This window comes from Drosophila serrata, unplaced genomic scaffold (assembly GCF_035046125.1).
Source record: "Drosophila serrata isolate PLE 108 unplaced genomic scaffold, ASM3504612v1 contig_184, whole genome shotgun sequence".
In the NCBI taxonomy this organism is placed as follows: domain Eukaryota; kingdom Metazoa; phylum Arthropoda; class Insecta; order Diptera; family Drosophilidae; genus Drosophila; species Drosophila serrata.
The window spans coordinates 6,838,651-6,864,222 of NW_028257082.1; the positions used below are offsets into that span (position 1 = coordinate 6,838,651).

Consider the following 25,572-nt stretch of genomic DNA (forward strand, 5'->3'; position numbering starts at 1 on the left):
AGCCCCAAGGGTTATTCCATTGTCCGGACACGAGTGGAATCGAAAAACTATATCTTTTCGCGATTAGCAGCGATTATTAAACTTTTTTCAATCCGCCGTATCTGGTGTTTTCCTCCGGCAAGCAGTGCGCACTGCAGTGTTGTCACCCGCTATTGGCTGTTTCGCTCGCACTCCCTGGAGCGGCGCACTGCTTTACGAATACACACAGAGCGACGACGACGGGCGAGGCCAAAAACGAAAAAATTGTGGCAGAAAAGCAATTTGCCAGGATCTTGATGCGCCGAACAATTGTTTAATCACCACGTCGTCGCCCCGCTAGTCCGCACTAAGTCCCTTCGCGTATTTTAGCAAATTAGCGCACTTAACACGGCTTTTTTCAGCGCATTTCGACTGCGAGCAAAATTCTTGGGGGGCCTGCCAACGGGTCTGGGACGGCGCCCGGTGGCTGTTGGGTTCGCGGGGGAACGGGAAACTCGATCGCAACTCACAACATAGTCGATTTGGCTTTCTTCGCTACTCACAACATATTTAATTTTGCATTTTTCTAACGTTGATGCACGAGCGGGGTGTTTTTTTTTGGCTGTAACTCGCTAGCGATGGACTTTCGCATTGATAACCGTGACTTCTTCGATAACTACTTCTATCGTGTTATCGATTCTGATAACAATAACAAAACAGTGCTACCAATAACATATAATTTTATTGGCACCACTTTTTAGCTTGAAAATAGCTTAAAACTCGCTAATTTCCATTTAGCTTTTTCCGGTTGGTTCCAAGCAGTGCAGTCTTGAATTATTTAAAAAAATAATAATAATACCGCCAATTTTAAAAGCATATAAAAGTGATACTTCAGATAAATATTGTATAAGAATTCCTTGTTTAATTCTTACCGCAGAATATAAAAATTATGCTTATACAACCCCAAAAAACAAAACACTTCAGTTTATTTAATCTATGTTTTATTTGCATCTCTGTAAATTATTATCATTTTGTTCAATATGTTCATGCGATAAATAAGTGTTTAAATTAATTAAATAAAATTAAAATAATAACTTTACAGTGTGCACAATTGAAACAATTATTTCGGGTTCGTGTGATTTACAATCGAGAGTTAAATAAAAATAAAAACATCGAGTCGATCGGTTAGTGACTGGATTGGATTGTGTTCGTGTTATAAAGCTGCGGCTAGTTCGAGTCTCTCGGACGATAATTAAGAAAACAAAAATACAAAATACAAATTAAAATACAAATAATCGCTACACGTTAGGGTTGTTACATGAAAACAAAATTTTCGAAAAATAAAACTTAGGGACAGGACAACTTGGTAGCGCCGAACGTCCAAAAGTGAATTTCAGCTGGCCTTTTTTTTGCATCGCCCCAAAAATACACTCAATTGACTATAAAAAACTCGTACTACATATTCGCAAAATACACATACAAAAGATACTCCTCCTCCGACTTTTGATTGGTTTAACAATTACTCTGGCTTTCGAGTGATATGCGTTACATTTTTCTCTGTGATTTGCCTTTTAACAAATTACAAATTAGATACGTTTTGTTCGCATTAATTAATTATGAGCACAATAATAGGATTAACAAATAATATATGTATATGTATACGTAGTTTTATGCTTTAGATTTTGTTGTTGTTTGTTGTTGAAACTTAGAACTAAAAAATAATGTTTGAAACATCTTCAAAAAATATTCCCTCCTCGCTCTCTACTGCATTCTCGCGTTGGTTTTGATTTCTTTTCTTGTTAACAATAATTTAATTTTAATTTCTAATTTATAATTTATGGTTGGAAGCACTGCTCTTACAATCGCTGGAAAGATCGTTAATCCAAGGGAGACATTTCACAAAACAAGAATTTATTAATATTGAACAAGAGTAGAGGCAGCGCTCACAAATTAAAATTTTGGCCAAACATTTAAGATTGTGGGGGGGAAGGGGGAAATCGGATCTCCGTTTTAAAAAGATGTGTGTTTTATAGTTTAACTAAAGTTGCTGTTGCTTTTGCTGTTGCTGCTGGTTCGTTGCTAGCTCGGTGGCTCCTTGGTAAGCCTCCTCCTTCACCTTCTCAGATGGGACGCGTAAAATTGGCTGGGAACAGACCCTTCTCGGTGGTGCCCTCCTTCTGACCCATCAGCCAGCCCTCCTCCTGCAAGTGGGTAATGAAGAACTGCACTCAATAAAGACAGGAAGTGCCGGTATCTGAATACGGCGCGGAGGGGGGAACTAGCGCGTGCAAAGCTCAAGGGGAATTGTGGAACTTCGAATGCAACCGAAGATATGGGATGCTGATGCTCTTGCAAGGTTTTTACTATTTTACTTGTCTTTACATTAGATTTATTCTAAGATATTTGTAAGGTTGTGATTAATTTAAAATAAATACATATAATACTAACGATTTATTGCATTATTTTGGCTTACTGTTAAGTTTTATCGAACAGATTGAGTTCCTGCTAAGAAACAGTATCGAAACAGGAGCACAGAGTTCTGTCTGTAATCTTTTTCGTTTAGAAATCTTACAGATATCCACAAGAGAGATCCACAAAGTATCTAACTATTTAATCATAAAGTTATTTCACTCACAAGAGCACCAATGAAACCCCAAAAGCAGCCTTACTCAATTCACTTTACCTGATCCTCGGGATCATCGTACTCGATCACCCGAATAATGTCTCCAATCTCGAAGCTCAGCTCATCCACATCCTCCTTGACATAGCCATAGGTGGCCTTCACACGGTACAGAACGCCGGCCGGCAAGTCAGCGGTATTGGCATCTGTTTTCGAGGAAGAAACACAAAAAGATACTTTATCTTGGGATCTGCTAGATAGTTAACCAAACTAAATGGACTCGTGAGTCACACACACACACAGTGTACATCGAAAGTTGCATAACCGAGTTTTAGTAGACAAACAAACGCACGCAAAGGAACACAACGTCAACGCAATCCTGGCCAGAAATGGGTTAGTATGCGTCGAGCTCTTTCTCAGGCTTTTTATTTTTTTGTTGTGTCGAATGGTTAGTTTTCAGTGGGATGAGTTTTTAAGGTTTCCTTTTTTGTAGGGAAATAAACCAAAAAGAAGAAGAAATAAACTGAACTGAAGCAGCGTACGTGCAGGCAATGAATTTGTTTTTAATGAGTATTTGTATTATTCGTTATTTGTACGATACGATAACCTACGTGTTGGATTTGGATTTGGTTTTCGAATTAGAATTAAAGGGACATCTGCCACCAAGGAAGGAGTGCCCTTGTCCCAGATTAAGACTAGATGAAGTGCGTCCAGACTAGAGATACACGAGTACGAAATGGAAAATAGAGATGCAAAGATGCACAGCCCGGAGAAATGAGATGTGGCTCCTCCTCTCTGGCGGACTGGATGCTCACACACATCATCGCCTTACACAATACACAATACACAGAGAGAGTGCTCCCTCCTCACAATCACAGGAAACTAAAGTCAAGCTTATAGTGCACAGATATTAGACTTGCTCCACGGAAACAAAAGTGAGAAAGACTACAGAGATACAGTACAGTAGAAGGAGAAGTGGTAGTGAGGGAAGCGACGACCCAGTGGACGACTCGTTTCGAGGTTTACTCACCAGCGGGCACCTCGTAGATGCGTTCGTCATCTTCCTCGAACGGATTCTTATTGGGATTAGTTACGCTGTGCCTACTAGGAATGGGTCTACTTGTCTGACTTGTGCCTGTGCCTGTGTCTGAATCTGAATCTGATTTGGATTTCGGTTTCGATTTCGATTTGATATCTGTATCTGCTGATGCTGATGTAACTAAGTGCTTGATGGTGTCTACGGTGGTGACTGTGGTGGCCGTGTCTGTGTCGGTGTCATTACCTAATTTCTTCTGCTTGTGCTCCTCGATGGAGTTGCCATTGTTGGCCGCCGCTTCGGCAGCTGCCTCGGCATTGCTGCTGTTGGTGCTGGGCAGTTCCTTGGGCTGCTTGCCGCCCTCCTTGGGATTCAGAGTAGACGTCGGCGGTTCATTGTTGTTCCCATTAACCTGAGGCGTTGCAGGTGTGGCTTCTGCTCCTCCAGCGGCATCGCCAGCTCCCAACTGCTTTGCCGTCTCCGTCTCAGTGACCTTCTCCTCCTTCTCCTTCTCCTTCTCCTCGGCCGTGGGCGAGGTCTGTGTGGTTGTGGTCGCCTGTGTGGCACTGGCATTGAGGCCACTAAGGTCGGGACGCTCCATCGGCTTCGCTGCGGACACACCATTCTCCGCGGGACTCCTGCTGGAAGCTGGCGGGGAATCCGGTGTTGGTTCTGGTGTTGAAGAAACTGAATCAAATCTCGGCTCTTGCAGCGACGAGCTTGTGGAGGTTGCTAATTGTTGCAGGTTTTTTGTTTTCGTATTTCATTTCGTTTCGCGTGTGTATATATATTTTTCATTTTGTATTTTATACGTTGTGATGTATGTAGTTTTTTTTCGTTTTTCGTTTTGTTGTTATATCATTCGTTTGTTTACATTTGTGGTTAGAGAGCATCATTCCAAAACAAAAGATTAAATAAATAAAAGAGAGAAAACAAATCAAATAAAACTCAGGACATGCAATAGGACAATAGGGTGGATGGGCAGGGAAACTCAATCAGAACTCTTGGGGAAGCAGCAAAAGAACATGCAACATTCCATTTGACCATTGTCCGCATTGTCAGTCGATGGCCACCTGGGTTAACCTCATTTGCAGGGCTTCCAAACTCGTCAGGGAGCAAAGGCATATAAATAAAGGGGAATCCCATACGTGTGTGTTTATATAGTACATAAGTTTAAAGCTAACCCAGATCGCCAGACCGTATTTACAAAACTAGTTTGTTGTCTACAAATGGAATGTTCTTGCAATGCCAAGTTTTAGTTCAAACTCAAAAACGTATAGTTAACATAATTAGTTGAGAAGAAAAGCAAAAAATTTCCTATAAATTGCCAAAAACATTATCATCAGCAGAGTATATGCAGATTATATATAATATATATAGTATATGTTTATACAGATAATCTATATGTTGTGTATAATATTTAGCTCTTTTGTTGTATAATACATCATCAGTTCAGAAAAATATATTTTAAACTTTAATGGATTTTTGGTTTTTAATGGGATATACATTTATATTTTTTTTTGGGTACGTTGTTTTGTTTGTACAGTGTTTTGAGCAATTTATAATGATTATTTTTTGTTTTGTTCGTTAGGAGAAATAAACGATATAAAAAAACGTAGAAACGTAGGAAAAATCAAGGAAAAGCAAAGAAACAAAAGAATTTGATAAATAAACAGAGGATACTTATATAGTTCTCAGAGGGAGTTCCCCAGATAGAGAGAGATTCAAACTGAGAATTGCAGGTGAGCTGGTATGGAAACCCTTTTCGGGGGAACTTACGGCTGTTTGCCAGACTGGAGCCACCATTGGTGGTAATTTGATTCTGATAGTTGCTATTGATGTTGGCATTATTTAGCTTGCTGACCGGCGACTCCACGGGACTCGATGTCTTAATGGGATTGCCTGTTTTTAGGAGAAAGATTGTAGAGTTAATTTATAGATACTTTAATGAAGGTATGCTAGGTAAACTTACTCGTTTGTTTGCGTAGAGTATTGGAGCCGCGCTGCGATTCTGTGGCCAGTTTGTCGACAATAGCCTCCAGTTCCGAATAGATCTGTTTAAGGGAAAACAATCATGGCAAGGTGTTAGTTTTTGGGTTTATAAAAAGCTAAACCTAAACATCGATCTGCAGAAACACTACAATATAGCAACTAAGAAGGCAAATCATTTACAAACTATTACTTTCTGGCTCATGACTTGAAGCCCTATACAAACCCAGCTCCCATCTTGAATTTCTCTCTTAAATCCTCACTTAAACCCCTCTAAATCTCAACACACACCTTGCCCGTTTCGTTGTGGAACACCTGTTCTGTGGCAAATAGTGTTTGCAAGTTTGTGACCAGAAACAGTATCCTTGAGTCGTATAAGGCGGGCAGCTCATCATGCAGTTCCGTGTTCAGGATCTCGTAGGTGCGTCTGGCCTCCTCCAGTTGCTCACGTCCTTTGGTTAGCTGTTAAGGTTATAAAATGCACTCTCATTAAATAAATAAAAAGGCAATAGTTTACTACCCAACCCTACCTTGACATCATCTTTGCGTTTATTGGCATTGGCCTGCAGATTCTGGAAGGAGTGACGCTGGCCATCATAATCAATCAGCTTGCGATTGCGCTTCTCCACTTTTTTCTAAAAGAAAATTAATTGTAAGCTCTCTGTTTGGTTTTGTAAAAAGTCTAAGCTAATGATACCTTCATTTCAGGAAACTGTCCAGTGTATGTGTTGAGGGGGATGAGCACTTGGTCACCCAATTTGTGCGCAAAGTCCGCCCAGAGGCTCTCCGAGGCGCCAGTCTGTGCCTGCAGGGCATCGTAGCCGCTCCATTGTGGCTCATAGATTTCGCAAACGGCATCGAACAGTGTCTTGGAGGCGGTTTGTGCAGCTATTTTTAGAGTAGAAACATATCATAATTATTCATTTAAATAGGTTTTAAAAGCTCTAATTAGATGACTTACCACGAACACATCTTATATAGTTATTGAACTCCTTTTGTAATCTGTTGGCACTGGCCTGCTGCCGATTGAAGTTGTTCAAGTGATCGTCAAAGATTTCATCTGCAGTGCGATCAACTTTGCCCAAGTTTTGTAGAATCTATAAGAAAGTAAGAGTTTAGTAATAAAATTCATTTAAATATATGGTTTTAGGTGTATACATAAGCAGGGAAATCAATTTGCTGAAGCTAATTAAAAGGACCAAGTTTTGAATATGATTGAAAGTGAACATTTATTAAGACTTCCAGTTACAGATTTGAACTTTTAATTAAGTATTGGTAAAAACACCTAAATATGTTTATAAAGAGCATTCAAAAATTGCATTTAAGCAACTATTTTTTGACGAAATTTCGCAAATCACTTGACTTGTGTGTGTGGGATCAAGGTCGGTCAATAGCAGCATTGCGAATTCCAATTGTTTTTAGGAATGTGGGCAGGCAGCAGCGTTAAACTCGACTTGACTTCACTCATTTAAGCATTCAACTTGGCGAATTAACAAATGGCCGAAAGAAAACCATTTGACAGCATTTTCTTCTGATGCATTTGGTGTCGGAAAATGTGGAAAAAGGCCTCTAAATCTGTTGGCACTTGCGGATCTTATCTTTGGCAAAATGCTTATACACATTCACACACACAATCTGTCTGAATTTGGGTTAACAACGATGGTGTGTTTCATTCTTTATTCTGCCTTCTTGCCTCTGGTCAATTTGTGGCACTTATCCGGGCCACAGTTAATGGCCTCTCAACGACCAATTAAAGAGAACGAAGACGTGGGGCAGGAACTATGTATGCTCGGAGGTGGAAGAAGCATCATCATCATCGAAGGCACGTTGACAATGCAGCCTTGTAACAGTTTTCATCATTACAGCGCCCACGTCTCCTCAGTCGTCAGAGTGACTTGCTCTCGTCTCGGCCATCTGTGCGTATACGCAACGCAGCTGCGGAGATAGCCAGCCAAAATAGATAAGCTGAAAATATCTCTACTCTATTTGCCGAGATCCAACAAAATGCTGGCCAAATATTTGAGGCCATTCCAACCAGTCCTATCTAAAACTGGCCAAAAACAAAAAAACTAAAGGCCGAAGGAGATAACAAGGTTGGTTAATTGAATTTTGCGCACAACGCTCGGGAAATAGATAATTAGATACAAATACCTGCTGCAGTCATTGTTCATTTAAATAGGTGCACGGGGAAAAACTTTTATATTCCGAAGGTACGTTTTAAAGTATATAATGATGAAACATAATAATGGTAATTATATTATATATATAAATGTACATTTAAAGGGAGAAGTTTAACATAAAACTTTTGTTTTTAAATATTATCATATTAGTATCATATCGAAAATATCTTAACCATTGATATATCAACATTTTATCCGTATTAAATCTTTAAAAATCATTTAAATGTTCTTAAATTATGTTAAATATTCATTTCAAAATTGAATTCAATGAATAATTAAAAGATATATGTTCAAGTTAAAATTGTATGAGCCTGATATATATATTTTTCATATCTTTACTTCCCAGAAAACATACAATACATTTATTTAATTTCCTTTTTCAAAAATACCATCATTTACCAATTACATTTCTTGTTGTGTAGCTTTAAAGGCGACTCAGTCAGTCGGAAGTTTCCCACTTCGATTCCCACTTCCTCTAAAGGCCAAGCAGGTTGCTTGTATTGTTTTTTGTTTTTAAACTTTTTACTCTTTTTTTCGACAACTCCGTTAAGCCCGTTATGAGTGATTGTCAAATGAGCCGCGACATGTGGCACGCATTCGGAATTGGCCAAGTCAAAATGTTGCCACTGAATGAAAGAAAAAAAGAACCTGAAATGCCCTTCCGTGAGCATATCTTATCGGGAAGCCACTTTGAAATACCAACAGCTATTTTATTGGCCAGTTCCGTGATGTTATAATAAGTATTAAAGCCAAAAGTGCTAGGAAATCAGATGAATTAAGGCATTTTACAATATTTACAAGCTAAATATTTCATGATCCAGTCATAGTTCTTTTTTACAGAAGAGTATCTCTTGCCTATTTTGAGACAGTGCAGCTCCATGGAATGAACCTTTTATGGTTAGCTGTGTGGCTATTACGGCTTAGGCCAAGAAACCTGTTGCCGCCTTAAGACATTTTAATGACCATTTTCGTAATTGAAACCAAACGGTGGTCTGGGCTCATTCTGGTTAAGGTCTTTGTTTACCGCACCTTCCCAAGTTTGGTTCGATCTGTGCAAATCGGGAATCTCTGGCAGTGAGTCAGGCAATCCGCGAATAGATAGTCCTATTAAAATATATATATTATCAACTCTGGAGACTGATACTACTGTGAGATTCTTTTGTTGCCAAGGCTGGGTATTTCTTATCAAGCTAATTTTCGGGGGTTTGGGGGGTTGGTAACAAAACAAGGACAGTTGTGGCTGGTCACTTCCGTTTCGCTTTGAGGTTGCTTTTGGGCCATGTGTAATGTCTGTCACAGTTTGCGTCATCGAATTCTATTTTATATCTCTTTTTTAGCCATTTTCATCTCGTACATTTTAAGGTGTGTGTACATATACAGGAAGAGAGCAGATGTATATATATATTTATATATACAAAACGTCTGTCTCTGCATATTTTGTCACTTATTTAAAAACTGACGTCGCTCCTCTTTCCTATTAGATCTCTGGTTCTCTATGCTCTCGCAATCTCTTGCCAAAAAAACATACTCATACGCCTAGACATGTCTATATATATATTTATCTATCTGTATGCCGGTTTCACATACATTTGGTAACTGAAAAATCCAACCAACGCATATGCAACATGTGCGTTTTTGGCTTTTCTTCGCGGGGGATCTCTATCGACCACAAAATTGCCCAAAATTGGGTCACAAAAAAAAAACTTCAAAACGATGCCAATAAATGTTTAACCGCAAAAAGGTGGATTGGTTTATTAAGGTGGCTATCAAAGGGACAGCCCACACAGTAAATATTATAAATGGTTTTAAATATTGAGCGATTGTCTAGGAAATGAAGTCCAAAACTAGAGTTTAAAATGGTTTATGTTATATGCTAATACATCTTTAAAATATCTCTTATCTCAGAAGTAATGATAAAGGTTTATATTTCACAACGGTTCGTAAGCCATTCCCTGTTGGTTTATGAGTTATTGGTTATCAGTTTGCATTGATTTTGTTCAATCACTATGATTTAAAGATTTAATATTGATTAAAGTACACAAGTACTGCTTTTTAATCATGTCTTTTATTACAGTTGTATGAGAATCGAAAAAATTGAATAGTAATAAAGATCATGTAAATAAAAAGTACAAATCCAAAGGCGTCACGCATCTTCTTTTACTAATAACCCCTTAAAGTTTATACATATATACCCTTAACGATTAAAGCCCTCTAATAACCATAATAAATTATATATTCAACAAGGAAATACTTGGTATATTGATTCAATTGATACCCCCTTAAGGTTGATATTTCTTCGAGTGCACTTCTGGCCAACTTGCACTTAAACGTGGGCTTAACTTTTGGTTAACTTACGGTTAACCAGTTTGGCCCCGTCTGGCAGTGAAAAAAAAAATACGAAAAAATAAAAGAGAAACAGCAACGACCTCGACCAATAGTGGGAAATGTCTTGTTTTGGTTTTTATGTGTGCAGATTCGGGCGTAGGATGTGGACCGTAGGATGGCTATATGGATGACTGGATGGTATATGGATGACGATGACAACATCGCACAGTTGCTACGTTGAGAGAATCGGAGGAGTATCGTGGAGTATCGACTGCACATATTGTACGTTAAATGCAATCAAACATAATGAAATGAAACAAACAAGAGCTAAGAGCACATTGGGCCAAGTGGGGCATGTTCACTCGCTTTGGCCATAAGCAGACGTTGGCCCAGTTTGCCAGGAATGCACAGACGGTGGCAGTTGCAAGTCAAATACATACACACGAGTGTGCAACAAGTCTTGATATTGAATTCGACTCGAAATGCACTCTATACATGGCTTATATCTGAGGTTATTTTATTTCATATTTATTGAGTAAAGTAAAATAATTTATAATTATCAAGATTCTTTTCGCTTGAAACACTTAATCAGAGTTATTTTAAGACACTTTGAAAACGAAATTAATGCTATAAGGCTTTGAAGTCTTTTATAAATAAATTTATATTCTGTATAGGATGATTTATATAACTTTAAGCTCTTGTTTTTGGTTTAAAATTTACAAAAATGCTTAGATTTAAATGTTTCAACTTAATTACCATAGCTAAATATAGTTTTCAAGCTCAGTTTTAATTATTTTGACATGGTTAAATATAGTTTCTTTCTCTCAACGACTTATCTTGATGTTTAGTTCACAAACTCATCCCTTAAAATGCCACCATAATGGAACCATATACCATGTTCCCTAGTTAATGTAACCCATTGTTTGAAACAAGTATCTACGAGTAGTAGCCATGTATATATCCACATTGTCTACTTATACTGAGAACAAATAACAGACGCAGAACAATTGCAGAAAACCGGGCAGCAAAAAAAAGGAAAAATAGAAAGAAAAATAAAAGAAAATAAAGAGAAAAACTTGTAGAAATTGGCATGAATAATGCGCCCGCCGGCGAAAAGCGAGAGAAATGTGGAAATGTGCCATGACACGACCAGAAATCGGGTAGAAAGAAGAGACACCTTCTCTTGCCTTGTGCCGGTGTTGAGGCCGTCGTCGTCTGGTTTAATGACATGTATCTGTAGCTAGCAACTGCCATATATACAGATATATATATAGTAGTATAGTATCTGTATGTCAAAGACCTAACCCATTACCACAAAAGTCTATTTCTCTTGTAACCCAACCACTTTTTCTGTTCAAATGATTTTTCTGTAGTTCCCACTTGTTGCCCCGTTTGGTTAGCGGTGCTTATTGCTCGCTTTTATCGATGATGACAGCAAGAAATTATTAAACTAAAACCGGTTTTGCACCTTATAGATCCCGTAGACGCCAATACTTGTGAGTATCTCCCCCGCCAAGTCATGTGACAAGTGAGATCCATATGGACATATGGTCATGGTAATAATGATTAATAATGACTGAGCTATTTAGCCTTAAAATTGAAATGATATGAAGTCGGGATTGAAATGGAAATCAAATTCCATTTCAATTTTGGATTATGCAACACACACAATACCGATGGCAAAAGATTATTAATTCCATTCCAATCATTTTGCATAATCTTCGACCGGGTCTCTCCTTTCTTTTTAGCATTTCTTCCCCCCGCTCTTGGGGAAGCTTTCTTCGGCTCGGGCAAGTGGAAAGTGAAACTCGTTTCCACTTCCAGAGCGTAGAAAAGAAAGTTTGGACACCGGAGAAAGAAGGGTGGCAAGAAGCGCAGCGAAGGCGCCGCCATAGAAAACTAATATTTATCCCACATGCATCGAAATGGGTTTCGAGATGTTTGCAGTCGGTTTGGTTTGGGGCCTTTTGCCTGTCTTGTCATGTGATTTATCAATTAGCATTAAACATTTGCCCCGCCGAGCTGAAGAAAACGCTCTGCTCTGGCTAAGGAAATTTCGCCGCTGGATTCTAGTCAACTAACTTTGGGGAGTAGCTTGTTGCTAATTAGTAGAGAAATCTTTTCGCCAAACGAGTTTTGGGAACTGAAAATGGGTGCACTGCGGGAAAAAAGTTATGAAATATGAACCAGAAAGAGTTGAAGATTGGAAGATATATAGGGGAAAATATATACTAAATTACAAGTGGAATATCATAAGATAAATAGAGGTAAATGTACAATACATTAAGTAAAAAGTAAATTCGGGAAAGAAGTTTATTATAAATCTATCATAAATTAGGCATAAAACCCTTCCAAATTCAATGGCTTTTAATCAAGAAAATCTTTCATAATCATTAAATTGCTATATTCTTCTAACAGAAAAGGTATCTTTGTGTATACTTTTAAATTTTATGTTTTTTAATAAAGAAAACCAATGACATTCTTTACCAAATATAAATATATATTTGAAAACAGAAAAATTATATTATATTCCTAAAAAAAAAAATCCTTTTATTATTAACACAATCAATGATAAACCTTCTCGGTTTCATTTATATTATATTATTAATCCCTTTTTTCTCTGTGTACAAAATACAATAATCATTCATCTCTCTGAATAAATATACCTTATAAATATAGCTGCGCATATTCCGTAAATCGTTTTGAGAGTTTATTTGAATATCTTTGGCAACAGATATTTATTGCAAAACTAAATTATTAATGAAGCCTTTATGCTAATTGCATTAATTAAAATAGCTATGTGTGTCTTGGGTTTATTTTCTATTATTCCCAGCACTTTCATTTGGCACTGCACTTCGAGTGGTCGAGTGGAAAACGTTTTCACTGAAGCCAAGCCAAACATTTGCTCTTGTTGTTATTTTTTTGAAATAAATAGAAAACAAAATAGTAAATAGTAAATAGAAAATAGAAAATAGAAAACATGGCAGGCTAATTGCAGGTGGAATACGAATGGGTTTGGTAAACACCGGAATTTAAATGCAGATCAGAAAAGTCTCGTTTAGACCGAGTCCGAGGCTCAACCGGATATTCCGGGGGGATTGTCCGGAATGGGGACTGGTTTTTGTCAAATTTTTTATTTTTTATTTTGATATCATTAGGAGTATTGACTTTGGCCAATACCCGATTAATAAATAAATAAAAAGCTTCCGCTGAGCACACGCATGCGGCGACAGTTATTTAAGCTTCAGCTGTGTATCTCGCAGATACTCGGATACATTTTGCAGCTAGACAAAAGCGGCACATTTACGGTCGTTATTGCACGACGACAGGTTTTTTCTTTTTTTGCGAATTGTTTTTAAGTGTCTCTCGCTTGAATGTGTGTGTGCAAAAGCCGCCTTAATAATAGCTGGCTATATCTGCTTATGTAATGACGATCACGTCTGGAGAAAAATAAAGTATATATGAAAATCCCCAGAACACATCCAGAGAGTGTTCTATCTGGAGAATGTGACAAGTTCGCGGAAAGATTCTTCATTACTCATTCTTTATACTTAATTTTTTATGAATTGAGGCAAGAATCTTGTTCATCTTAGCCTTGGTTTGAACACTTTTTTGGGTTACACAAGTGCTATGGCCATGCTAATCGATCACAAGCTATTGAGAAAATCAAAAGCACACAAAACATACATTTGAAATGTTCTCGTAACTCGTAACAAATATTTGTGAATGCGGTCAATCATGAGCGAATACTTAGCACTAATCGTTGTAGTTGGTATCTGTATCTCTCTAGACATCGGTGCCTTTGAGTCTCTTTTGTATCTTTGTATCTTTTCATCTTTGTATCTCGCTCGTTTTTTAGCATTCAAGCGCCAAGTGAACGCAGTAAAGTGCTCACTGACTGCCTTTAGAGATCATTCAAGACGACAACGTGATTTGCATAGATTAACGTAATACAAAGTGTAGTTTATGGCACGTGACGGAGTTTGGTTTTCAATTGAATATTTGGCTGGAAATCACTAAACAGATCGTTAACAACAAATCGAGCAAGAATCACTCGGCCATGGTAAGTGGGTCAAGAGCAATGGAAATGGTCTACAATTTTAAACATTATTTAAGTTCGTTTGATTGACCAAGTAAGCTTTTAATGTTGGTATTTATAAGTACTTTCCAAATTTTGTTATGTTTCAAATTAAATAGTACCTTATATGACGTAAGATTATATTTAATTTCTGTCGTATTTAAGTGTAAAGAATATTTTGCCAAGAAAATCTTATCACAAATATGTCAAGCACCACCTTTAGGAAGCTTCTAATGTTGTGAAGAAATCATTTCCGACCCCATAAACCATATATATTCTTGATCAGCATCAACAGCCGAATCGATCTAGCTATTTCCGGCAAAGAATTAATTTTTTCAAAATTTTGAAAATTTTATAAGTTTAAGTTACATCGTTAAAGTTTTCAAAAATTGGAGAAATATCGTAATTTTTGGAAATTGATTTTTGACTATCCAGATTTATTAACCTAATAAAATCTAAAAACAAACATAAACATATTGATAAATATTGTTTTAATGAATGTAAATATTTGAATCTTACTTATGACCTTTTTTTCGATTCGATCTAATAATGCAATTGCAAACTGAAAGAACTTGATAATTAATCAATATTTTGTGTTGTATCCTAGAGCTTTTAGCTACTTTTTAATGTAACAAAAAATACTTTTAAGTATTAACTTAAATTCCTCCTATTTCCCACACATTTACTTATCAAACTAATCTAGTTTTAGTGCCTTTAAAATTCATTTGAATTGTTTTATAAAATATATTTAAACTTTCCAATGTTCCCAAACTCATTTAGCTATCAAATGCCGCCAGTGCCCTTCAAATCGATCTGATATGATAAGTTTAAATGATTGTTGCATAACACGGTCACGGTTAACCCGCACTCACTACCCACAACATTTTCTTGGTGTGAATAAACTCGAAACAAAACAGAAAAAAAAACGATTCAAGTGATAAGAGCGGTATAGAGAGAAGGTAAATTATATATATACATATATATATATATATATGTGTTTATATATAGGTAAAGGTATCTCGGGAATTCCATTACAGAAACCATGAAACAAGAATGTGGCTCTGCCTTATCAACTTCAATTGTTTGTTTTTCTTGTGCCATAATAGGCAAATCTCAACGATAAGAGAATGAGTTTTATTTTCATTTATTTTTGAGGCATAATCAGAAATGAAAATATCACGTATACGTCATGTTGAGCAGAGTTAAACTTAGAGCTGCTTGGTTTATAGATTTTAAAGAAAATCAAAGAAATCCAAAGAAAAGTCAAGTAAAGAGAGGGTGGAAAAAAGAGGTTACAGCTTACGCATCACTGCCGATTGACAATATTTGGTTTGCTTTAAGCTTTAGCTTTTCATTATTTTTATTTTCTTCACTTTTTGCTCCCAGGCTATCTCACATTCCTCCTCTCTTTCTCTCGGCCTCTTTATCTCTATCTTTACACACGTTTCGCAATTGCAAATTGTGCAAAAGTCAGTGAACTGCTTTTAATTACAAATCCACGCAGCTGTGCTGGCTGCCAGCAAAAATACATTGCATTACAAAAATATTTACAAAACGCTGCAAAAGTGCATTTTCCACTTGATCGAAGATCGCATCAAGCTTTAAAGAAAATTGCGCTGAGGGAGATTTCTTCAAAAAAGAAAAAAAAAAAAATGAAAAAATGTTTATTATTATATATTTTACATATTTAGATCTTGGTTATTATTCTCACACCCAATCTCATAGGAATTTGCTGCTGTGTTTTGTCCCAAATTTTCACAATTTGTTTATTTCTACTGCCGGCTTTAGTGCACATTCTCAATTGCCTTGCATTTTGAACAATTTCCAAGAATCAAGACCCCAAAAAATTATACAATTAAAATGATAAACACAAGTGAAACCGCAGAAGGTACACATACACACGTTGCCTGGTGAATTATGCAACTGACATTGAAAAAGTCAAACGGGGATGGGATGAACCTCTAGCCTGCCCTGTGTGTGTTTGCCGTGCAAATCTCGTTGAAATTAACTGCTTCCCTTGCCGCAACCTCTGAAAATTGCACACAAAAACGCTTCTAGAGCACTGGAAAATTGTTCATAACCTCGGCCAGAGTGGCGGGAAATCATCGGTGAGTGCATTTTACTATGAGGCTGCCGCTGCTGGGGCGCAATCCAGCAATCCAACAATTGTCCCTGATTGGGCAATAGTACATCACAAAAAAGAAGGCTTGAAATAACTGCGGCTGCAGAGGAGAATCAAATGCGAAGGTTGCCAAACAACCGGCACGAATGCGCCCCCTGCTGCCAGAAAGATGAACTGATGCAGGTGCTACACTATAAAAAATAGTGAACGAGTTTGGGGAAATTTGTTTATTAAGTTGCTGGGTCGAAATTATAAAAATTGGGTGCAAAAAACCTTTAAAAATCGAGCATTAAATTCAGACTTGGTACATTTTTGACAATTTTGGGGATGTAATTACTTGGGAATGCTTTGGAATTTTAGCTGTAATGGCTAGCGAAATGTACACTAATTATATCATGACATATGTTAACAAACCAAATGTATAAACTTTTTATTGTAATAAATTTCTCATATATTTTCTAACATTTAACAGACAAAACACCAACAGTTAGTACTTTTTTCCAGTGCAGGCTGAGTATGGGGTTCGAAGCCCGATGCAAATTTTGAACTATGCTAATTCCGATGCTAATACCCACACACATACACACACCAAAGCCCTGTTCATTTGAGCGTAACAAGCTAAAAACCTAAATATACAAAAAAAAAAAAAAAAAAATAGAAATAGTATGAAAAAATCGAAATGAGAACGAAACAATTAGGCTACAAAGCTTCCAATATATTTACGTAACCCTCTATATATACTACCCACAATAAAAAGAAAGTTTGTCTCTCTCCCTGACAGTGTTGCCAGGTGATGAGCGCCCATATAAGCTAGATTTAAAAAAAAAATAAGCTAGAATAAGCTAAACAATTTTTAAAAAATGCGAAAAAACAAGCTACACCCAAATATGAGAAAACACGAAACATATAATATATATTATTATATTATATGAATATGTTATTATTAAAGAAAGTCTTAAAAATATGTTCTTAAAGTAAGCACTTAAAACAAATTAGTTAATATTTCATCAATTCCTTCATGTTGTTCGTCGCCGAGTGTTCGGCAATGAACAAACAAAGCGCTGCTTCCTGATCCTGAGTCTTGCAACACTTAGCCGGAAAATTTATTTTTTGCGATTCAGCAACTGATCTCATTGATAAAATGTGCTTTTTCGATGCCGCATGCTGCCTGATTTAAAAAATTTTGGCTGATATTGTCGACTTACAGTAGCAACAATATGCTTTGGTTCCTTCTCCTGGCACTTAAATTCGTTGTTTTGGAGCCAAGCATCCCGAAAAATCTGTTTATATATAACTTTCGGCATTTTGAGGACACGCTTTACCTATTTTCACAACACAACAAAATTATTGGTGGTAACACTTCAGCCAACAAATCGATCTCCGATGACACTTTCGATTAGAAATAAGTTCACGATCACATAAAATGCACATAACCATCGGAAAAAAAGAACAAACTCCAATATTTTCATGCTATAAAGCATATTTTTCGTAAAAAACATTCCGTGGATGTCAAAAATACATAAAAAGCTAAAATATGCTAGATGAATTTTAAAATAAGCTATATTTCAAGCTATAAGCTAGATGGAAATTTTTCAAGCTTTTCTAGTTTCAAATATGCTAGAACTAGCTTATAATAAGCTAACCTGGCAACACTGCTCCCTGACATCCATAAATAGCTGCATTTGCATTTCCATTAATATTTAAATTTATAAAAATATATACACATATACATTTCGCTGATTGCGCAAGCTGAAACGCAGTTAAAGTATCTAAACCGGTTTTGAGGGTATAAAAATAATTATTATAACAAGTTAACTAACTGCCAACACTTTCGCGGCATGAGAAGTGGGTTCCCATGCCTTGGCAATTGCCTTTTTATACCCTTACAGGGTATTATAATTTCATTCAGAGGTTTGCAACGCAGTGAAGAAGTCATCTCCGACCATATAAAGTATACATATATGTATATCCTATGATCAGTGAGTAACTATGATCAGTAAATAACTATGATCAGTAATTAACTATGAGCAGTAAGTATCTACGACCAGTACGAACTTATGATCGTTAATTAACTATGAACAAGAAGAAAGTAACTCTGGCCAGTAATTGACTAAAAGAACTAAGTAGATATGAGCAGTAAGTATGTATGTATGATTATTTACTAACTTTGAACACTAGTAAATAATGACTTGCAACTTTTGTAACAACACATTTCCGGGACCTGGCCGGCAGAAGTCACTTCCTTCCGGGGATGTTAGAACACGTTGAGAATCATATGCACACATGTGCGAGATTTGTTTTGGAACAAAGGCCAAGCTATTTAAAGGAAACTATGGAATTATTCTTCTTTAGAATTTTACTACTATATAAGTCGGAGCATGGCGAATCGACGGACTATATATATACCATATAAATATATATAAGTGACATAGGAACAATCGGGCGATTTATATAACTATGATCAGTAATTAACTTTGACCAGCAATTAACATTGACCAGTTAGTAACTCTGAGCAGTAAGTAACTCTGAACAGTAAGTATCTATGACCAGTAAGAATTTATGATCATTAATTAACTATGACCAAGAAGAAAGTATCTCTGAACAGTAAGTAACTCTGAACACTAAGTATCTAAGGCCAGTAAGTAACTATGATCAGTAAGTATCTATGACCAGTTACTAACTTTAAACACTAATAAACAATGACTTGCAACTTTTGTAACACAACACATTTCTGATACTTGGCCGGCAGAAGTCACTTCGTTCCGGGGATGTTAGAACAAGTTAAGAATCATATGCACATATGTGTGAGGTTTGTTTTGGAACAAAGGGCAAGCTATTTGAATGAAACTATGGAGTTATTCTTCTATATAATTTTACCAGTATAAAAGTCGGAGCATGGCGAATCGGTGGACTATATATATACATATATATATCTGACATTGGAACTATCGGCCGATTTATAGAGTTATGACCAGTAATTAACTATGCCCAGCAATTAACTATGAACACTGAGTAACTATGAGCAGTAAGTAACTCTGAACGTTAAGTATCTATGACCAGTAAGTAATTATGATCAGTAAGTATCTACGATCAGTAAGTAACTATAATCAGTAAGTATCTATGACTAGTAAGTATGTATCTATGACCAGTTACTAACTTTGAACACTAATAAACAATGACTTGCAACTTTTGTAACACAACACATTTCTAAGACCTGGCCGGCAGAAGTCACTTCGTTCCGGGGATGTTAGAACAAGTTGAGAATCATATGCTTGGATGTGCGAGAGTTGTTTTGGAACAAATTTAAGAGTAAGATAATTGAATGAAACTATAGAGTTATTCTTGTATATAAGTTTACTAGTATATAATTCGGAGCATGGCGAATCGGTAGACTATTTATATACATATATATAGCTGCTTTTGGAACGATCGGAAATTTTTCAGAAAGAAGTAAACTATAACTATTCCAGTTTTCAACAAATTGTCATCAAATTTGATATATAGCCATTATATATTTATCTAGAATTTAGTGTACAATTTTTTGAAAATCGAACTACCGTATCATACTAAAAATAGAGGAAACGGTGAATTAAATGAAAGCCAGCATTAATTTATTGTTGTTTAACATAAATATATATTATTTATATTGTATTGATTCCTATGATCGAATTTCAATCTGCAAGGGTATACAAACTTCTTCGTGCCGAAGTTAGCTTTCTTTCTTGTTCTGTTTGTTTTCATCTGCCTTTTTTATTGCAGTTCAAAGTAGAACAACAGAGAGTAGAAACAGGCATTAGCACATCGCGTGCTCCCAGCTCTATATCTCTGCGTTGGGATCTGATTTCTGATCTGGGTCTGGATCCGCACAGCCTTTTGTTCTAAGCCAGGCAGGCAGGTGCCCCTCTGCCTTAAATCTGATACTTGTTTCCCTCTAACAAAGTCTCTCCAACACGAAGCTCATGCATTATGTGCATAAGTAGATCCGGCAGCCAAACTTGGCCAGCAACTTGTGTCCCCAGAATTTGGAGCAGACAACGATGGAGGTTAGTGGGGGTCATAATAATAATAATACTATACAAAAATAATGAAAATAAAAGCACGAGCTGTCAAGTGTTTGTCACTTGAGTATTGTTATGAATAATACAGGAATAAGAGGGGGAAGCCATCAGCTTACATTGTAAGAATATCAAATGTAATATATATTCTAAGGTTTAAGCTAAGATTTTTAAGGTAACTAGCACAAGCAAGATTTATACAATACAAAATACAGCTTCATCTTAAGAAAGCTACTACTGAAATTCTACTGAAAATATTTAAAACAATTCTACCAAAACTTAAGTCTAATATTATTAATCAGAAATATTTTTATCAGCTTTATATAGTTCTATTGAAATTATTGACTGTAAGAAATACCAGGGATATAAACTGACAAAAGATAACCTAGACTTTAAATACCTGTTCTAGAAGTTTTCAAAAGAGTTACTTATTGAATTCCCAAGAAATATAACATAAATTACCAAACATTTGGCAATATTAGCTTAGAGTATATTTTACATTTTAAGAAACGGAAGCAGAAAGATAACATATTTATATAGTTTATCTTTTAGATACTAACTGTATCTCTTCAAGTTTCTTATAAACTATGTACTAGACACTAAGTACTATATATATACTTGCAAAGGTTAACTAATTTGTAAATGCTTCAACATTCACCTAAGCTATTATCATTCTCCAGTACTAACTTATCTTTCAGAGAATATCTGCCATAAACAATTCCACACTTAGATAAACAATGCAATGTCTGAACGAAGCTGAAACTCTAACAAAAAACCTCCCACACAATATATACTCTATACTCTTGCGAGTGTAGAGAATTTTTAAAACAATTAATAATAAGGTTGTTGAGTTGTAAGTAAGAACTCTATGAACTTGGCTGCTTGGCTGGCTTGCTCGAGTGGCCAAGGTGAGCCCATTGGAAAGCCCATTTAGAGTCTATAGTCTCCCAGTTCGATTTCTGATTAACAAATCGACGAAAGTGTGTGCTGAGTGAGTGGAGAGGCAATAAGAAATCGCTTATACGACCCGTGGACGAGCGCAGGCATGCGTTCGCTTGGACTCGAGTGTATCCATCAGTAATTGACCTTGCCCGCACCGCCACACATTTTTCCAAAAAGTTTGTTTTCGTTTCTTCTCCCTGTGTGTATAAGTTTGTGTGTTGTGTTTGCTTTTTGGGTTAAATAGCAACCTGCAAGATTTAAATAGAACTTTTTTTTGTTTTGAGGGGGTGGGCCATCCCCTGTAGTTGGTGGAGGAAAGAATTTATGCGACCAACTCTTGAACTTCACCCCCAATTGTGCTTTCCTCACTGATTTTTTGTTGCACAATTGTGCAGTAATTAGAGACAGGCCGCTCTACTGTGAAGTAATTCCAATTGTTATGCAATCAAAGCGACACAAAAGATACTTATATATAAAAATGTATCTGCTCTCCTTCCTTCACACTTACGAACACCGATTGTTGGCAATTTCAATAATTGTCCACTCTTTTTTTTTAATAAGCCGAGTGTATAACTTTATACAATCACATCATGTCGCCTTTATAATATCTGTATCTGAAAAGAGAGCTTGAATAAGAGCTATCTGTGATCAGCGCTTTTTCAAAACGCCCCCCTTTTGTATAAAGAGGGGGGCGTAACCCCAGACAGCAACACTTGATATGGATATGTATCTGAAATATGATTATAATAAAACTCTCTTGGTGCAAACTGCATTGTCAGAAGTTTAGATACATAAACATGATCATAATTATTGTCTTTTCTGCCGCTTGAAGTCAGCCGCTAAATGTTTCCACGTACTTTTGTCAAGCTTTTATATTTTTTCTGCTTCGAATTTCAGTTTGGTTTTCTTCAGAACTTGTTTACACAAGAAAATTGATTAGGTATTGATGGGATCAGCATAAAAATTAAGGGTATCAAATTATATATTGCAAATAATATGAGAAATTTGGAATTTGGTGGGAGTTAAAGAATTATCTTTGATCAAAAATGCAATTCCTTTAAGTTAATGTCAACTCTATAAATGCCATTCAAAAGGCCCAAAATTTCTATATTTAACAGCTAAGAGTTCAACTAATTTCAATTAACAACGAATTTCGCATTGAATTTGAATTACAATTAGAATTAGAGAGTGCAACGATTTGTTTTTATAAATAAAGCTGCTTCGAGACAACAAAAAAACAGTTGACATTTCATCGGCATGCAACAAGCAAGAAGTTCAATATGCAACAGGCAAGTTTGGATCGAAAATACTGCCAATAAAATGTCAATTGGTGCTAATGCACCGAGTCGGAAAATCTTTGGGGGGACCCCAGAGACGGTATGGATCCGGGAGGGGAAAGCACATTTTGGCAGCTGTTGTGCGGTGCGGCATAAAAATAGCCGAAATAAAGCCAGGGAGCGAGGAAAACCAAAGAAAAAGTGAGAAAATCAAGAAAAGCGGCGCGGGCGAATTTTTGCCTGTGTGTGCTTTTCCCTCGCCAAAATAAAATAACAAACAAAATAGAAACTTAGAACAACCAAAAGCCCAAGTATTCGTAGAGTTATAAGACACAAAAAACAGTCCCAGAGAAGAGCGCATCTATTTAAAGATTGACTGGCAGGCAGGAAAAGCCACAGCAGCAGCATCGCCGGACTGGCGACATTTTCACGCCCCTGACTAGCTGCAACTTTAGCTGGGAGGGAAAACTCAAATAAAAATGTATCTAGGCAGCCTCTGACTCTGACAAGTTTTCTCTCGCATCTCGGGGAAAAATCACACAGACACCGAAATTTTCAATAAAGAAAAAAACAAAAAACAAAAATTGAGCACACGCGCCGCCATGCGAAATAATACACAGAGGCCCATGTGAATTCCGCCCCAAAGAACGAAAATTGTTAAAAATAAATTTCATTTTCTCGCCGAGAATTATGAAATAAACTAGTTCAGAGAGTGAGAGATGCAGTTAACAGGGTCTCAGCATTCTCCCAGAATAAGGAATAAGGGTTTAAAATAGACTTAAAAACCTGTGAAATAGTTCCTGAATTCAATTGAAACATTTATTTATAAAGTTCAAATATTTTGAAATTATAAAAATAGACTAGAAATTAATATTAGCTGCAGTTATCATACTTTCTGCTGATTTGTTCGTTATTACCTTAAAGAACCAACTAATTTTGACCCATATGAAGTATTATTTTTAACTAAGGTAATTCTTAACAATAAAATAAAACTGGCTGCTCCCAGGGAACGTATTCAAAAGTGACATTTTGTTGTGGAATTTGTAGTTCCAGGTTTAATGACCACACAAGCACATCCCAAAAAGAAGACCTCAAAATACCAACGAACTTTAGAAATCAGCACCAAATGCCAACCAACTCACACATATACATATATAGAGTCTATATCATAGAGACAAAGTCGGGGCATAGAAATCAATAGAGCAGCATTTTCTGTATAGCTCTGGCTGAGATTACAGCATTTTTCAGCCGCCGAACCACTCTGGAGTTGGATTTGGAGTTGGAATCAGATGATGGAGGCGAGGACGGAGAGAGAGAGAGCGAGATCTTGGAATGCGCCAGTGCCAGTGCCAGTGCCAGTGGAGGTAAAGTGAAGGCATCAGGCATCAGGCATCTTAAACCCGTTTTGGGTCAACCAGCCGCGCTTTTACACGTTGTTTGGGCCGCTGCTTTATTGACATTTCGCCGCCATCGAACGCAGGAAAAACAATAATAATATTACCAACATTCGTCCAACTTTCACTTGTACGCATCGGCGGAAAGATGAAACATTCAAAATCCATCCAAACCGAGCGCATCTCATGAATGGAAAGATGAAAATCACATCAAGACAGGTGTCATGTCCAGGAGAATGTCCAACATTATCTCTTCACACTGATTTATTCTTGTGAGAAATCTTTGTGGGGGGTGGGTACTATTTATCAACTGAAACTTCTATTTATGAAACCCATTTCTCATGCTTATTTATGGCAGCTGCATAAAAAGTTATAGCTTAATTTCATGTAATTAACTGAACTCGAATGCTTACTTTCGAGGCGTTGCTTCTCATTTGATTTATAACTACAATTTGTGCCTTTCCCTATTGTTATTGTATTACAAATTGATAAACTAGGGAAAATACAATTCTAATTAACCGAAAGTAATCTTTTTAACACGAATTTAAGACTTCACTTACTAATTTTGAGATAACTTGCCGGCATTGCTTTAGATTCGTGTAAAGTAAATACCTTTGAGATGTCAATTTTACACTTTATAATTTCAAAACTAAATAACATTTCGTTTAGTTTTCATATAAATAAATTGATTCAACGGCAAGTTTCATGAATTTTTTGCTGTTTTGAGCTTTTGTTATAAATAAATGTATAGCCTATAATGAAACACACCAAATATAAATGCCACAGTCCCACCGAGCTTATCAGTGATTAGATTTTGTAAGTATTTCTGTGACAGGTGTTTTGGAATTTAATAAAGCTTGAAAATCGCATCACTGGAGATCTGAGAACTGGAAGTCTTGGGAAGATGTGTAAGTGCTAACTGTGACCCAGCTGCTGCGGAGAAACTGGGACAGGGACACCGTTTCAGCTGGAAAGCCGTTACTCAAACGGAGATTACAAGCAGGCAGTGGAAAGTCGGGGAGGGCCGAGGGTGGGTGCCTTGATTGGTGGTGGTGGTGGGTTTTATGACCTTCTACACATTTGCGTGGGCGTTGCATGCTGCACTTTGGATTTGGAAGCTCTGGAGCTGCAAACTTACCTTCTCCTTGGCACGTCCAGCGTGTTTTTGAACAGACTTTGCCAGCATGATGCCTTTATTCTCGGACATTCAGTGAGTTGGAAACTTTTCAAATATTATTGTGGATGGCTGCAACTTGGCAAACTTTCGTATTGGCACAACTGGAAACCACAAGTAACCACTTTTTATGCGTTATCTTTTGCGGGAAACTTTAAATGCACAAATGTAAACAACAAAGTGTTGTGTTTATGTTTCGCCTCGGCAGCGGCAACTATTTAAAATCGATGCGAAATCAACAGATCGGCCCCCACACACTTGTTAGCAGTATTCAGTATTCCGCCCCGCGATTTTTGCTGGTCTGCCTATATTTACACGCGATTTCCCGACGCGTCAGGTTCACTTGGGCTATCAAAACAATTGTGTTGCCAGCTTAGCTTTGCTATAGCTAGATTTGGCGTATTTGGAAAGCTTTTGTAGTT

General features: G+C 36.8%; 1 protein-coding gene and 2 long non-coding RNA genes across 8 annotated transcripts; 1 reads left to right on the forward strand and 2 right to left on the reverse strand.

Annotated features, from left to right (window-relative positions):
• Nucleotides 1-942: 942 nt before the first annotated feature.
• On the reverse strand, nt 943-25,555 carry Amph (amphiphysin). Of its 6 annotated transcripts, none has more exons than XM_020945144.2 (10): nt 25,115-25,555; nt 6,565-6,700; nt 6,301-6,491; nt 6,134-6,238; nt 5,895-6,065; nt 5,587-5,668; nt 5,394-5,516; nt 3,861-4,346; nt 2,642-2,784; nt 943-2,159 (listed from the first exon to the last, which is right to left on the reverse strand). In XM_020945144.2, the coding sequence occupies exons 1-10, from the start codon at nt 25,181-25,183 to the stop codon at nt 2,079-2,081; spliced, it is 1,587 nt and encodes a 528-aa protein (XP_020800803.2). In that variant the 5' UTR covers nt 25,184-25,555; the 3' UTR covers nt 943-2,078. The 6 variants fall into 6 exon arrangements, with proteins under 6 accessions (XP_020800803.2, XP_020800810.2, XP_020800795.2 ...); XM_020945151.2 differs by having other exon boundaries at nt 3,861-4,286; nt 25,115-25,541; XM_020945136.2 differs by having other exon boundaries at nt 3,609-4,286; nt 25,115-25,541.
• On the reverse strand, nt 24,019-24,469 carry LOC147644396 (uncharacterized). The gene is made up of 2 exons (XR_015270686.1): nt 24,390-24,469; nt 24,019-24,334 (listed from the first exon to the last, which is right to left on the reverse strand). It is a non-coding gene; the product is annotated as an uncharacterized LOC147644396 (long non-coding RNA).
• On the forward strand, nt 24,655-25,507 carry LOC147644397 (uncharacterized). Its single transcript, XR_015270685.1, has 2 exons — nt 24,655-24,792; nt 24,855-25,507. It is a non-coding gene; the product is annotated as an uncharacterized LOC147644397 (long non-coding RNA).
• Nucleotides 25,556-25,572: the final 17 nt, after the last annotated feature.